General features: G+C 56.6%; 2 protein-coding genes across 4 annotated transcripts; both read right to left on the bottom strand.

Annotated features, from left to right (window-relative positions):
• Positions 1 to 3,776: 3,776 nt before the first annotated feature.
• HSD17B1 (hydroxysteroid 17-beta dehydrogenase 1) lies at positions 3,777 to 5,731 on the bottom strand. Of its 2 annotated transcripts, none has more exons than XM_060134220.1 (6): positions 5,631 to 5,731; positions 5,354 to 5,521; positions 5,030 to 5,209; positions 4,769 to 4,862; positions 4,124 to 4,301; positions 3,777 to 4,034 (listed from the first exon to the last, which is right to left on the bottom strand). In XM_060134220.1, exons 1-6 carry the CDS (start codon positions 5,725 to 5,727, stop codon positions 3,795 to 3,797), a joined length of 957 nt encoding a protein of 318 aa, XP_059990203.1. In that variant the 5' UTR covers positions 5,728 to 5,731; the 3' UTR covers positions 3,777 to 3,794. The 2 variants fall into 2 exon arrangements, with proteins under 2 accessions (XP_059990203.1, XP_059990204.1); XM_060134221.1 differs by having other exon boundaries at positions 3,777 to 3,936.
• A 2,444-nt stretch (positions 5,732 to 8,175) lies between these two features.
• NAGLU (N-acetyl-alpha-glucosaminidase) lies at positions 8,176 to 15,088 on the bottom strand. Of its 2 annotated transcripts, XM_060136147.1 has the most exons (7): positions 14,560 to 15,088; positions 13,568 to 13,715; positions 12,167 to 12,313; positions 11,896 to 11,981; positions 10,623 to 10,879; positions 8,908 to 9,620; positions 8,176 to 8,721 (listed from the first exon to the last, which is right to left on the bottom strand). In XM_060136147.1, the coding sequence occupies exons 1-7, from the start codon at positions 14,943 to 14,945 to the stop codon at positions 8,410 to 8,412; spliced, it is 2,049 nt and encodes a 682-aa protein (XP_059992130.1). In that variant the 5' UTR covers positions 14,946 to 15,088; the 3' UTR covers positions 8,176 to 8,409. The 2 variants fall into 2 exon arrangements, with proteins under 2 accessions (XP_059992130.1, XP_059992129.1); XM_060136146.1 differs by having other exon boundaries at positions 8,176 to 9,620.
• Positions 15,089 to 15,178: the final 90 nt, after the last annotated feature.

Raw genomic sequence — 15,178 nt, 5'->3', positions numbered from 1 at the left:
TGGGATGGTAGCCCAAGACCTGTCCCTGTTCTCCTTCCCCACATCAGTAAAATGGGCTCATTACATTGATGAGATGATGTTAACATGTGAAGACTTGCCTCTGCTGCAGGACCTTCTGCAGACTTTGCTGGAATATCTGTGAGGACGAGGATGGGTGGTGAGCCCTCAGAAAATTCAAGGCACAGGCACCCCCGTAAAGTTTCTGGGAGTTGTTTGGTGGGGTGAGACGTGCATTGTTCCAGAAGCTGTGATTGATTAGTACAAGCCTATCCAACCCCTAAGAATATGAAAGAGGTGCAAGTGGGACTTCCCTAGTGGCGCTGTGGTTAAGAGTCCGCCTGCCAATGCAGGGGACACGGGTTCGAGCCCTGGTCCGGGAAGATCCCACATGCTGCGGAACAACAAAGCCCGTGTGCCACTACTACTGAGCCTGTGCTCTAGAGCCCGCGAGCCACAACTACTGAGCCCACGTGCCACAACTACTGAAGCCTGCGTGCCTAGAGCTCATGCTCCACAGCAAGAGAAGCCACCACAATGAGAAGCCCGCGCACCGCAACGAAGAGTAGCCCCCGCTCACCACAACTAGAGAAAGCCCCCATGCAGCAACGAAGACCCAATGCAGCCACAAATAAGTAAATAAATAAATATATATAAAAGAAAGAGGTGCAAGCCTTTGCAGGGATTTTGGGGTTTGGGGGGACTTTTATTCCCCACCTGGCACAGTGCCTCCATCCCCTATGCCGCCTGATGAAGAGAAGGCGCCCGTGGAACTGGGGATCAGGGCAGCAAGCTGCCTTTGAGATGGAAAAAGTACTAGTGAAGCTGATCGCAGCTCTGGGCACCTCCCAAGCAGGGCAACCGTTTAAGTTAGATGTGTCTGTGACTTCCGAACACACTGTGGCAGAGACAACAGGAGAGGAGAGCACCCTTAGGATTTTGGTCCCAGCTGTTGGGGGGGGACAGAAACCCCAGTGTACCCCTCATAGAGCAACAGCTCCTTGCAATGTACACAGAACACCCCACCAGCTATAGCCTCTCACGAAAGAACAGCATATCATGGTAAGAACGTCCCTTCCTATCAAGGGCGGGGTTGAGACTATGTTCTATGGACCCACCTCTGCCATGGCTCAACCCCCACGTTGACTAAGTGGCCCATTTGCAACAGAGGGGCACCCTGCCTGCCAGCCCACTGTCTCTAGAAATTCAAGTGCTACTAGGCCCTGAAGAGTATGTAGATCCTCCAAATTCCCCTGCCTCTATACCTGGGGTGTCCCCTGCAGCCTGTAGAGAGGCGGGGTGGGGGCAGGGATCCCCGCTGATGCCTGGTATACAGTTGGGTCTAGTCGGGGCAACCCACCCACAGGGACTGCAGTTGCTATTCTGCCCAACACTGACACCATCTGGCTGGAAACAGGAACAAACTGCAGCAGCCAATGGGCTGAACTCAGAACAGTTGGGCTGTTCTAAAGGGATTAACCCTATGGTTTGGACAAAGGGAAGCTGAGAGATGGCTGATCAGAAAACAGCCCTCGGGCTTCCCTGGTGGCGCAGTGGTTAAGAATCCGCCCACCAATGCAAGGGACACAGGTTCAAGCCCTGGTCCGGGAAGATTCCACAGGCTGCGGAGCAACTAAGCCCCGTGCGCCACAACTACTGAGCCTGCGCTCTAGAGCCCGCAAGCCACAACTACTGAGCACGTGTGCCACAACTTCCGAAGCCCGCGTGCCTAGAGCCTGTGCTCCACAACAAGAGAAGCCACCACGATGAGAAGCCCGTGCACCACAACGAAGAGTAGCCCCCGCTCACCACAACTAGAGAAAGCCCACGCGCAGCAATGAAGACCCAGTGCAGCCAAAAATAAATTAAAAAAAAAAAAGAAATCAGCCCTTGTACAAGATGTGTGAAAAGACATTTGTGTTCATCCGCGAGAGTCTGAGGCAGTCCTCACTGTCCTCCACATCCTGGCTCATAAGGCACTGACATCCCCTGGCAATCAGAAGCTGATGCCCTAGCCAGGATACAAGCCCTAGCAACTGACCCTTCAGTAGATACAGCAGATTGGGTGCATTGAAAAAACAGCCAATGCAAAGCCTGTATGGGATGGCATATTGCCAAGGATACCTGATTGCCCTTGAAATATGGTGACTTGGTTAATGCAGTAACATCATGACCTATGTGTTCTAAACAATGCCCAGAGCAACTGCCAAAGGAGTCTGGGCCACGCACCGGAGTTCCCAACCAGTGACGGATTGGTTGCTGAAACACGCTACACTTGGAATGGAAGATGCACCATTAAAAGAGGGGAGAAGGTGGGAATTCCCTGGTGGTCCAGTGGTTAGGACTGCTGAGGGCATGGGTTCCATCCCTGGTTGAGGAATTAAGGTTCCGCAAGCCACGTGGCCAAAAAAAAAAAAAAAAGAGGGGAGAAGGTGAAGGTCTGGTCTGGCATATCCCGCCACGCGGCCACCGCCCCCGCCCCCGCCCCCATCCTCACAACTGACAGTGTTGCCTCCCCAGCCACCATGTATGGTATGCACAACCAGGTCAAGTGCCTAAAGCTGCCACCTCCCTCTCCTCAAGGCCAGGTGGGCACGTTCTGTTTTCCACTGTTGCAGTCATTTGGCCGCTGTCTTGTTTCCTTCCATCGGCCTGGGGGATGGTTACAGCACACACAGGTGCCCTTCCTAACTAACTGCATCCAGCAAGCCTTAAATGATAACCAACAAAGCCCATCCTTAGGTCTCTAATGAGAAAGCTGTCCTCCAAAATAGGATGGCTTCGGACATTATCACTGCCACGCAAGGAGGCACCTGTGCCATTACCCAGAGTGTTGTGAACCTGATGAGTCTGCTAATGTATGTTCTTTACTAAGCCCCTCCTGCGGCACCCCTACTGCTTTCCTCTGCCTGCAACCTCCTCACCTAGTCTCTATCTTCACCCCTCCTCCGGCACCCAACCTCAGAGGAGGTTAGAGGGCGATTGGCTCTGCAACCCTGCAGGCCCTTTAAGTGGCTGCTGCCATGCCAGCTCCTTTTGCTGGCTTCCGGAAGGAGGACGCGGACCACAGGGCAGACCTGGAGCTTCGGCTTGACCTCCTGGTGAGAGGCAGCTTCTGGGCGAGGGGGGATCTCTCCTGCTGAGTGTTGTCTTCTGGGCGAGGGGGGATCTCTCCTGCTGAGTGTTGTCTTAACGGCAGGGGGCAAGGAGAGGGGTGAGTGGGGCTGTCTCCTTTGGGCTCATTTAGCCTTGTTTCTTCCTTACACATCTGGCTTCCACATGGGAACACAATCACAATAGTAATACCACTAGTAGTAATAATAATAGGGCCTGCTATTAAGACTTCTATACCAGCACTTTTGGGCATTATCTCAATTAATTCTTATCACAATCCACGACATAGGTATTATACCCGTTTTGCAGGTAAGAGAATGGACTCGGAGAGGGTAGGACGTTGCCTAAAGTCCCAGGACTCGTGGGAGCCAAGTCACAAGCCGACTGTCCCCGCACCCAAGTCCGCCTAACTCCTACTGCTGCAGACACCCCTCGGGAATCCAGGGACCACTCTCCCTGCCCTGAGGCGCACTTGAGGCGTGACCTTGGGCTAGCTCCTTCCCTTTCTGGACCTCGGTTTCCGTAGGTATAACCTGGGCTAACACCTTCTTTCCTGATCATCCACCCGCCGCGCGCGCCAGTGATCACACAGGTGCCGTGCAGCGAAAAGCCCCTGTTCATCCCCAGACCGCACAACCCGGGGCCGCAAAGGAGAGCGCGGGAGGCAGCGGCGAACCAGGCCTTTATTTCGGGGCGGCAAGAGGAGCTCCGAGCTCAGGTGCCCCCGGTTCTCCGGCTCCGGCCTCCGCCCCGGCGCCGTCTGAGCCCTCGGCGGCCTGGTCGCCGAACACTGCTTGGTGCGCAGCAGCGACGTAACTGCAGCCGCTGGGGTCGGAGAAGCGCAGCTGTATCAGGGGCAGGAAGCGCTCGGTGGTGAAGTAGCGCAGGGCCGGGCGCGGGGCGCGCAGCGCCTGGAGGAAGACCTGCAGCGGCGGGAGGAGGCGCGCTGGCCGGGGCTGGGCTGGGGAACCGGAGCGCTGCCCCCGCTCCCGCAGTCCGGCCCGGCGCTCACCTCGGTCACGTCCTCCGGGTCCTGCCCCGCCTCAAGAAAGATCTGCTCGGAGTGGCTCAGGTAGCGGGAGAAGAGGTCGCGGGTCTCGGCGTCCGCGCGGTCCAGCACCCCGCCCAGGCCGCCCTCCAGCTTCTCGGGGAAGGCGGTGTGCACCGGGCCGCACTCGATGAGACTCAAGCTGCCGGCGGGAGAGCGGCGGGTGGGCGGGGGCGAATGCGAGTCCGGGAGGGAGGGCCGGAAGGGGGCTGCGCCCGGCTGGCGGGCGCTTAGGGTAACCCGAGCATTTGAAAGCGGTTTACTGCCGGAAAAGAGCCCCCACGTCCCTTGGAGAGTGTGTGAGAGAGGCTCTGGCGTCATTATGCCACCCTGGCTGGGTCCCTTAACAGCTGTGTGACCTTGGGCCAGTCACCGAACCTCTCTGGGCCTGAGCTTCCCACTAACAATACCGACGCCTCACCAGCTAGGTCGGCAGGTGGCGTGAGAGGGCAGGTGCCAAACGCCCAGTACTGGGCCTGGCACACAACAAACGGGCGCCGCACTAAGGAGGGGCCAGGGAGAACGCCTGAGAGCGGTTCCAACAAAACAGGGTGCTGGGGTTCCCAAAGTCAGTGTTCAGAGGGTCCCGGGGGCGGGGCGGTGACTCACTGGACCCCGAAGGGCTGCAGCAGAATCGCCAGACTCTCGCACAAACCCTCGATTGCAAACTTGCTGGCGCAGTAAACGGCGTTGAAGGGAAGAGCTTGGAGGCGAGAGGAGGCTGCTGAGGCGCGTCGAGGAGGGGAGCCGCGGGGAGCGGGAGGGGCCCGGGGCAGTTTCACCAGGTCCCACCCCTTTTATTAGACCCCCGACTCTCCCGTTGAGCCCCGCCTCCTGCGCGCCTCTGCTTCTTCCCCGGCTTCCACTCACCCATCAAGCCTCCCACGCTCCCGGTCACCAATATGCGTCCCGAGCGTCGCCGCTTCATGTCCGGCAGGAAGGCCTGCAGCATCCGCACGGTACCGGTCAGGTTCACATCCAGCACGGAGCCCACGGCGCCCTCCTCGTGTGCCTCCAGCGGCCCCACCAGGCCCCGGCCTGCGTTACATACTGCGGGGAGAGAGACCGAACTCCGCTCGCCTCACGCACGGCCCTCCTCCCCGCCTGTCCCCTCGTGCTCCCTGGGCCTCGGGACGTCTTGGTTTGGACACAGGGTGAGGAGGGCTCCTGCACTAGTTTTGCAGGGAGACTCACCCAGCACGTCCACGCGGCCCTCGGTCACGCGTGCCCGGGCAGCGGCTATGGAATCTGCGTCCGTCACATCCAGCTGCAACATCTCCAGGGAGCCGGGAGGGCACCCTCGGGACCGGGCGGCCTCCCAAAGTGGGCCCTGTGCCATCAGGTCCCTCAGCGTGGCGTACACTGGAGGTTCAGGGAGAGGACGAGGCTCTGAATTTCGGGCTTACAACCCTACTTAGGCCCCCTTGGACCAGGAAGGAGCTGGTCTCTCCACCCCAGTCCCCTCACGTACCTTTGAAGCCCTGGGATGGGTCGGACGCCAGGCGCAGGGCCAGGTGTAGGCCAATGCCGGAGGAACAGCCAGTGATGAGCACCACGGTGCGGTCCATGGCGCTGTGCTGCGTAGGGAGAGGCCCCGGGAATGCTGGGCGCTGGTCTCTGGGATGGATATCACCTGCTTCGCCCCGCCCCTGCCTGCGTGGGTCCCCACCCCTTGTTATGTCTGCAGCACAATCTCAAGGCTGAGACCTACTGTGGATCCCTAGCCTTCTCTCCTCAACCTACTCTAGGTCAAGGCAGAGATGAGGCTACCACTTAGAACACCCCTTCTTTAAGTTGCTAGTCAGAGGGAGGGTGAAGCTTTGCAAACAGGAGGTGTGGGCTCCCATGTGGGCACTGAGCGCCCTGGGCAGATCTTTGCCTGGCAAGCCTCTGTCCCACAGGGACAATTATAGTTGCCAAAGTTTGTTGCTGAGGGTGTGAAAGTAAATGTTTTGGAAGGGCGTTCTCAGTTCAAAGGTCAGGGGTTAGTTTAAAACTGAGGGGGGTTTCCCTGGTAGCGCAGTGGTTAAGAATCCGCCTGCCAATGCAGGGGACACAGGTTCGAGCCCTGGTCCGGGAAGATCCCACGTGCCGCAGAGCAACTAAGGCCATGAGCCACAGCTACTGAGCCTGCGCTCTAGAGCTCGCGTGCCACAATGACTGAGCCCACGTGCCACAACTACTGAAGCCCGTGCGCCTAGAACCCATGCTCCGCAACAAGGGAAGCCACCGCAATGAGAAGCCCGCGCACTGCAACAAGGAGTAGGCCCCACTTGCGGCGTGCCGCAAACAAATTAATTAATTAATTTAAAAAAAGAATATTGGATAATTGGAGCTGAGCACTCAGGAACTCGACGGCTGCCAGGCTCTTGTTTTTAATGCATGCTACCTGCAAAGTAAGACAAGCTTTTGCTAACTGGACGTACTTCTCAGTAACTGAAGGAATGGAGCGAATACTAAATGTTTCCCCTGGGGAGGTGTCCTGTCTCTTCAGGGAAACATGGTCAGTATTCTGTAAAGTTACCCTGGCCTAAATGATTACTTGTTCTGACCAAGGTATTTATTAGGCTATTTTAAAGTCACAGCATCCAAAGAATGTCAAATAGTTCAGCTAGCCACAGAGTCTAAGATCCTGTATCTCCTGGCACTGTGGAAACACCACACCACTGACCTAAGTGATTCCTTTTTTCAGTTTTTCAATATTTTATCAATATAAAACTACTGCCACATCCTTATACTTTCTTTTATGTCTTCTTCAACCTAGGAGAGACCTCAAATCTGAACGTATTCTCTACTTCTCATCATTAGCAAATGTTTTAGCTTTCTAAATATTTGTATTTAACTCTTGTTTCTAGGGTTTTGTTTTTGCAGTTTAGAAACGTTTAGGAATATTAGGACTTTATCCCTTCTGCTTGATACAGCAGGGGTGGACTACTAGCCAGTCTAGCCTAAGAGAAAAGTGAAAAGATGCTTCACCGAGCACAGCGATTAACCCAACACAAGTTAGATTTAGAAGGAATGTTGTTTAAATTACCTCTTCTAGCCTGAATACATGAATTCTTTCAGATCAGGAAAGATTAGAGGAAAAAGCCTAAAAACTCTTAACAATGTGACTCTCAGTGGTAAATGACAGTGAGAAGCAGCAGCAGATTATAGTTTGGTTTATGGGATGTGATGGACGTGCTATGATAGGAAACCTGAAATGATGTATGAATTGGTAAAAAACACTGCATAAAATTTGCTGTAAGATATATAGAGACTTATTTTCTGTGCTAAAGTATTCTTTTTAAAAATCTTTTAATTTTATATTGGAGCATAGCTGATTAACAATGTTGTGATAGTTTCAGATGCACAGCAAAGCTACTCAGCCATATATATGCATGTATCCATTCTCCCTCAAACTTCCCTCCCATCCAGGCGGCCACATAACATTGAGCAGAGTTCCCTGTGCTATATGGTAGGTCCTTGTTGGTTATTCATTTTAAATATAGCAGTGTTGTACTAAAGTATTCTTTTTTGTTGTTTTTTTCTTTTTTTGTGGTACGCAGGCCTCTCACTGTTGTGGCCTCTCCCGCTGCGGAGTGCAGGCTCCGGACGCGCAGGCTCAGCGGCCATGGCTCACGGGCCCAGCCGCTCTGCGGCATGTGGGATCTTCCCGGACCGGGGCACGAACCCGCGTCCCCTGCATCGGCAGGCGGACTCTCAACCACTGCGCCACCAGGGAAGCCCTAAAGTATTCTTATAAGAAAAATAATTATTTGTAAAAAAGGTTTCCTGTGTCAAGTATTTGTGCAATCAGAGCTGAATTGTAGATATTCTTGTAATATCTAGTTATTTTGAAAGATTTATATAATGAATTCTGGATATATGACCAACAAAACTGATGAAATGAAACAAACAAACAAAACACCCGAGGAAGCTGAGGTAAGGGGACAGGGAGACCTGACCTGACCAGTGTCCATGCTATAGCCCTGAGTCCTCCCGGGCATCATGGCATTGACATTCTGACACACACGTCCAGGTGATTCATCAGTTTATTAAGTTGTATTAAAACAGTACTTTGATCCCACATTTGGGATGGTGGAGGAAGGCGGCTCGGCTCCCTCCAAACCTTCCATGCTTGATCCCATCAGCATGAATTCCTTCACCCAGGCCTGGGGAACTCCTGTGCTGCTTGCCTAGCCCCAGGCCCTGGGAACCTGCCCAGGCCTGGAATTTGGGGAAAACATGGCCCAAGGGTGCTTAATCTGTCACAAGGCGCCAGCCACCCACCGGGGGTAATATTTGAGGAAGAGCTTCTTGGCCAGGTCCACTGTGTCTCCTTGGGGCTGGCTAGGATACCTCTTTGTGCTGAGGACGAAGGTCTGTTCCAGCTGGAAGGCATTCTTGTCAAACTGGTGCTGTTGGAAGGGGATGCCTTGGACCAGGCTCTTAGCCAGGGTCTCCGTGAAGAGCCGCCAGCGGGGGGCGTAGTAGTCGGCCACCAGTCCCGCCAGCTGCTTGTTGGCGTAGTCTAGGATGTTGCCCTCTGGCCCCCACAGGGTCAGCTGGTAGCGGCTGTTCTGCTCATAGAAGCGGGCCTCAGTCTCACTGACGGCAGCCACCCGGGCCTGCTCCAGCCAGCTGCCCAGCAGGAAGTGGCTGTCACTAGCCAGCACCTTGTCCAGCGCGGGCAGGAGCTCATAGGCCAGGACGCCTCCTGCCCTCATCAGGGGAACCAGCTCCTTGTTCAGATAGGCGGTCCTCACCTCTTCGTAGTACAAGCTGACCAGCTCCTGGACTGCCTGGCGAGTGACATCCACCAGGTCGTAGCAGAAGGCCGGGCTGGAGGCCAGGGCGGGGGTGGCTGTCAGCAGCAGCCGCCACGCCTCCAGTACATCCGATCGGTTGTACCAGACGTCGGTAACCATCTGTAGGGACGGCCGCCTGACCAGCGGGCTGCGATTGTGTCCACTGCAGCCCTCGCCAGAGCAGTTGTAGACACTCCTGAGAAGCAGCCTCCACGCTGCCTCTGCGTCCCCATGGGAGACCCCGTACCGCCGGGCTGCAAAGCCCGCCACCCAGGCCCCCAGATCTGCAACTGGGCCCTTCCGCCAGCCCAGCTCAGCCATGAGGGCGTAGACCACCTCGTTCTGGCCGATGCCCTCGGGGGTCATGCCCGTGCCTACCATGGTGGAGTTGGGGAAGAGGCGGGCGGCTGTGGGGCCTCGGTTCACAGACTCCAGGGCCCCAAACAAGCCGTGGTTGCCCCCGAAGTTATGCAGCATGCACCAGATAAAGGGCTGGCCCTGGAAGGAGGCTGTGCGGACGTACACGGGCCGGCTCTCAGCAAACAGGTCCAGAACCAGGAGGCGGCCACGGGGCACGGCCCCCAGCACGGCCCCCACCTGGGCAGGCCCCCAGAACTCGGGCTGGTGCTGGAAGAGCCAGCCTTGGAGCAGCCATACGGCGTCAGGGTCCACTGTGGTGGGAGTGGGGACAGAAAAGAGGGTGGTAAGAGGAGAGGGGGCAGGAGAGCATTCACCCCATTGTACAGATGAGGAAACAGAGGTCCAGAGAAGTTAAATGACTCTATCACAGGACACTCCTTCCCCTGAAACCCACACCACCCCGCCCCACTGCGGCCAGAAGGGCATTTCACAGCACAAGTCCTTCCCATCTCCTCCTCCTCCCACTGGGAGTGCCAGGGTAGTGCTATAAAGCTTTACAGAGCATCAGAATTACCCAGAGGGCTGGACCCCAGCCCCAGGCATTCTGATTCAGGAGGTAGGGGGGGTGCTGAGAATTTGCACATCTGACAGGCCCCAGGGTGATTCTGATGCTGCCGTCCCGGGTCACACCTGGAGCATTGCTGCGCAAAGCCTGAGCCAACATGCTCCTTCCTGGCTGACACAGAGGCCTCCCCAAGCCATTCCTGACCTGGCCCCTCTCTGCCCTTCCCCTGTAAGTGGCAGGAAGGAGAGCTGGGTTCACATTTGTGCATCTAGAAGGGCACCTACCAGCTTGGGGCGCATCCCCTAACCTCTGGCCTGTGTTACCTACTTCAGCATGGAGGTAGAGACCAAATAAAATATGTTCGATAGCTGGCACTTAACGACACTTTACTCTGGGCCAGGCGTTACTCTACTTAGGAGGTAGCCCATTTTGCAGATGAAGCAGCTGAGGCACTGGGAGGCACTGGCGGGGAGGTGATTCATTGCAAGTTTCACAGGCAGGAAGAGTGGCAGTGCCTGCGTTGGAGCAGGGTATCCGGCTCCAGAGCTCACCTCTCAACCACAGTGTGATTAAATGAGATGATGTGTGTGTGTAGAAGTGCTTGGTAAACTGTAAAGTGCTGTGTGTCACAGTGAGCTGTTATTATTCCCAGTCCCGACTCCCACCCCCCACTGATCTCTGCCACCCCCGTCTCCCTGAGGGTCTCGGGGGGGTGGTCTTCCCTTTCTGACCTCCCCTGGCACCGAACCTGCAATCATGGCCTGGTAGACAGCGGCGGTGGCTGCAGCCAGGTAGGAGGGCTCCGAGGACGGTGGCTGCATCTCGTTGAAAGTATCGGCCCCATAGATGTGATCCGTGCCAAACTCTTTGGTCAGCGCCCGCAGGAAGAGGCTCCCCACCATGGGGAATAGGGGGTCTTCCGGAGCCAGGAGGAAGGAGCAGGAGTACGAGCAGTTGAAATGTCCCCACCTGCCCATCTGGGTGATATTGGCCTGAGGGAACACCCTAGTTGGGGGTGTGTGTGTGTGTGTGTGTGTGTGTGAGACAGTTCAGACATTTACTGGAGGCTGACCAGTAGTCATCTCCAGCCTCACTAACTTCTGCAGTTCCTGGGTCGTTCATGCCTCTGTGCCTTTGCACATACTGTGCCCTGTGCCTGGAGCCCTTTCCTCCTCCCTCCCCGCTTATGCATCTGGCTTCTCCTCCACATCCTTTAAGTTTCACCTGTCTGGAAAGCTTTTGCTGTCTCTCCCCCTCCCACTGGCTGAAACAAATGACATCACCTCTGCTCTGAGCCCTTGCTGCACCCTCCCTTCCCCAAGCAGAAGTGACCTTGACAGAGAATTGGGCCCACATATATCCCTGCCCTTATCACTGTATTGTATCCCCCTGGCAACGTGTCTCCTGCTGGGGGCGGGGCCTCTGTGCACCTTTGTGGCTGCATCCCCAGGCCCCAGCACAGGGCCTGGTTGGGCAGCCCTGGATAGCCTGACAAACGTTGGCTGAATGTACGAATGAAGTTCCTGCTGTCCAGTTGGGGAGGCCAAGGAGTGGCCAGTGAGGCCGGCCATGCGTGCTGAGCGCTGACAGTGGTGGGAACCAGGTGCTCATGTGCATGAGGGAGGTGGTAACCAATGCTGGGGGCCCCCCCTGCAAGGCTTCCTGAAGGAGGGGAGGTCTCAGCTGGGCCCTGAAGAATTTTGCCAGCCGCAGGAGAGGATGGGTGGGTAGCACAGAGGAACAGAGGGGCAGGAAGGACAGAGGAGACCAGTGCACCCCTGCCATCACTAAGAGCTGCCGTTTGCTAAGACTCCATGCCAAGTCATATATGCATTTTATAAGTGAGGAAACTAAGGCACAGAGCAGTCACGGCATCTGTCCGAGGTCACGTGGCTAGTCAGTAACAGAGCCAGGAATCAAGCGCAGGCCTACATCTAGAGCTTATTTTTCTTTGACTCGTGCCTGGCAGGGGAATATAAATTCTCTCTCTGAGCTGAATGGAGGGTGAGGGGGGACCTCACCTTGTGAGAGCCTTGGGGACATGCCCTGCGAACGCTGGCAACACGGGGATCATGCCAAACGAGCGCATCCGGTCAAGGATCCGATGCTGCGAGGAACGGGAGGGGCGGCAGTGAGCACGGCCCCCCGAGGCGGGAGGCCCTCACTCTCTCGGGGCACACGGAGTCCCCACCATTCAGTTAAGGGCCCCGGGGTGGGCCAAACACCACCCCCAACCCCAGGCCTGTACCTGTCCAGCACCAATTCTGCTCCTTCCCTTCCCCATCCTTTTACCTGCAGGTAAACCTGTTTGAGGTGCCAGGAGGGGGGCAGGGGGCCACTCCAGGTGTGCAGGTTGCCCATGCGCCCCCAGGCCAGGAAGGCGGGACCAGTGAAGTACTCATCGATCTCTGTCTGGGTCAGGCCCAAGGCCAGATACACCTGAGGAGGAGGGAGAGCCCCACACGTGTAAATCATTTATCTCTATTCATTGATCCATTCACTCAACATACGCACGTTCATCTCTTCTCTGGGCTGCACCCTACGGTTACTAAGACAAAACCCGATCCCTGCCTGCGAGGAGCCCAAAGTCGGGGAGAAACAGACCCGTGACCAGGTGAGTTTGCGAATGTCACCCTTGTTGCATGGGTGAGGTGAGGCACAAAGGGGTTCTCCCCAAGATGTGGAAGGGGCCTTAGAAGGCTTCATGGAGCAAGGAGGGCTAGAAGGATGGGTGAGGGCAGCTCTGCAGGGAGCTTAAGCAGCCCCAGGTGTAGCCAGAGCGCTCAGGGCTCAGGTATGGAAGCTCCCAGGCCGGGCAAAGCCTGAAGGCAATGGGGAGCTCTTGAGTGCGTTAATAGTGGAAGGTCTCCACCAGCTTTGCAATTCGGAAAGGACACTCTGGTGGAACTTGGAGAGTGAGGAGTCTTGCTTTGAAAGGAAAATATTGCTTAGAGAGCTCTCTAAGCTCTCATGGCCAGGAGGCCATTAAGGCAGTGTAACTTTTCACGTCTCAGACTGGATGGAATCTGACCTTTTGATCTGATCAAGTTATCCAAAGAGCCTGCGAGAAATTCAAGATACTTATTGGACTCTTACCCTAAAATAACTCTCAATTCCTTATGAACAAATATTTTCCAGCTTACGTCAGAGTCAGTCACAATTCTCACGAGGCAATTTTTAACAATCTCATGGCTTAAAAAAAAAATTAGCCCCTCTTTTTCTTCCTCAGGACACTCTTTCAGGATTACCCGAGCCCGTGTCTCCCAAACTGCAATCAGTAAAGACCCCAAATAAACTCTTCTTATTTGCAGCCTCCTGCATTATTTTTTGGTTGATGCTGTTCAGAGGCTCTGGCAGACTGGGGTCCAGGCGGAGGGGATGAGAGCCTGAACTGGGGTCATGGATAAGGATGGAGAAGACAAGGCAGATCAAGAGCTGCTAATGAGACAGAATCCACAGAGGCAGCTGACTGACCCACGTGAGGGTGGGGAGAGAGGGGAGGCCGGCTTCTTAGAGTGTTTACAGTAGGGTGCTGGGGTCCAGCCCTGGGTAAGTGCTCCTGTGTGTTTGTCTCAACCATGCAAGCTGGGAGGCTGGAGCCATCACTCCTGCTAGCAACAGTCCTGGAGCCCTATTCTCTGTGTGCCAGATACGGGGGGGAGGCGGGATGCCTGGGGTATGGTGGGCACGCACCTGCTGCCAGATGGCCTCCTGGCCGCTCCAGGCCAGCGCCAGGTTGATGCCGTTCAGCGCCATCCAGTCAATCTCCTGCTCCCAACGGGCCCAGTCCCACCACACGAAGGAGTAGCTTTGTGTGCACACGTTCTGGTAATAGCGGTACCTGCAGGCAGGGGCGTGAGCTGGGGCGTGGCCCTGGGGGCAAAGATAATGTCCCTCACCCCTGAGGGTCCACAGCCTGGGGAAGAACTTGGAGGGCATCCCGGTCCTGGAACAGCTCTCCACACCACCCAGATCTAACCCAGAAAGACGCGGCTCCAGACGTGAGCTCTACTGCTTCACTCCAGGATCCACTCCAGGTGGAGCCTGAGCTTCCGAAGGTGCCCACCCACCTGCGCCCAGCACTCAGCTCCCTAGCCTCGCAGATATTTGGGAGAGCATATTCCGTTTTCATTCCTACTCTGTGTACAGCGTTTAAGTGCCATATGGCAAAGTTGGCCCCTGTCCTGAAGGGGGGGGAAATCCCTCTCTCCACAGTCTAATGGGGAGGCAGCTGTGTGAATGCATCACCTCGGTGTAGTGGGGCAAACGCCGGAACAGAGGCCTGTGACAGGGCTGGGGGTCATTCCTCAGTAAGCATCTTCGAAGAGAGGGGTGGGGGAGGAAAGTAATGGCATTTACCGATCACCGATTATGCACCACAAATTCTACACCCCGCACCGTGCAAATCCTCACAATCAAAGCGGCACCACTGCACGGTAGATGACATTATTTCCATTTTTCAGATGAGCCAGCCGAGGCTCAGAGTGACTTGCTCAAAGATACAAGGCTTTTAGAATCAGACCTGGGGTCTGAAGCCAGGTCGTGCGACCCTAAGGCCAGCGCTTCCTGGCAGCCCGGCGCTGAGGGTGAGGAGGGGCGGGGACTTCAGCTTGGGCTGGCGCCCGGGTGGGTGGAAGCGGCGGGGAGCTGCAAGGGAGCCGAGGGGCGCGGTCCGGCCGCGGTACCTGTTGGGCGTGGCCTCGGTCAGTTCCTCCGGCACCACGGGCAGCGGCTGCGGCAAGCGCAGCTGAGAGCCCGACCAGGCCACGTGGCAGCCGCAGAAGTCGCGCAGGTAGCGGTGCAGCCCCGCGGCGGCGGCCACGCCCGTGGAGCCGAGCACCCGCACCCGCGCTCCGACGCCGCCGCCGCTCAGGCGGTAGGTGTCCAGGCCGGACTCGGCCGCCAGGGCGCGCTCCACCGACACAGAGAAGGCGGCCGCCGGCCCGGGTCCCAGAAGCCGGACCAGCAGCTCCCTCACGGCCGCCGCCTCCCGGGCCTCGTCCCCGGCCGAGCCCCCCGCCGCGGTCAGGAGCAGGAACCCCAGAGCCGCGGCCACCGCCACGGTCTCCATGGTCCACCGGTCTCAGCCCGCCGGGCACCAATGGGGACTCGGGACCAGGGGCGTGACGGCCGCGTCCAATCAGCTGAGGGCCTCAGGTCACGCGGAACTGAAGGTAAAGCACCGGCCGGCGGCTGAGAGACCAGCTTCCGGGTTCCACACCAGCTCCTGAGGGTGTTTTCTGATCACACGTGGTGCAAGAGCGCGTGACCCTGGTGACTTCAAAAGTCCGGGGCCGGATGTGA

The sequence above is a fragment of the Lagenorhynchus albirostris genome, chromosome 20, assembly GCF_949774975.1.
Source record: "Lagenorhynchus albirostris chromosome 20, mLagAlb1.1, whole genome shotgun sequence".
NCBI lineage: Eukaryota > Metazoa > Chordata > Mammalia > Artiodactyla > Delphinidae > Lagenorhynchus > Lagenorhynchus albirostris.
Note: the sequence above shows the minus strand (reverse complement) of the source record. Positions and strands in the feature narration are given on the sequence as shown.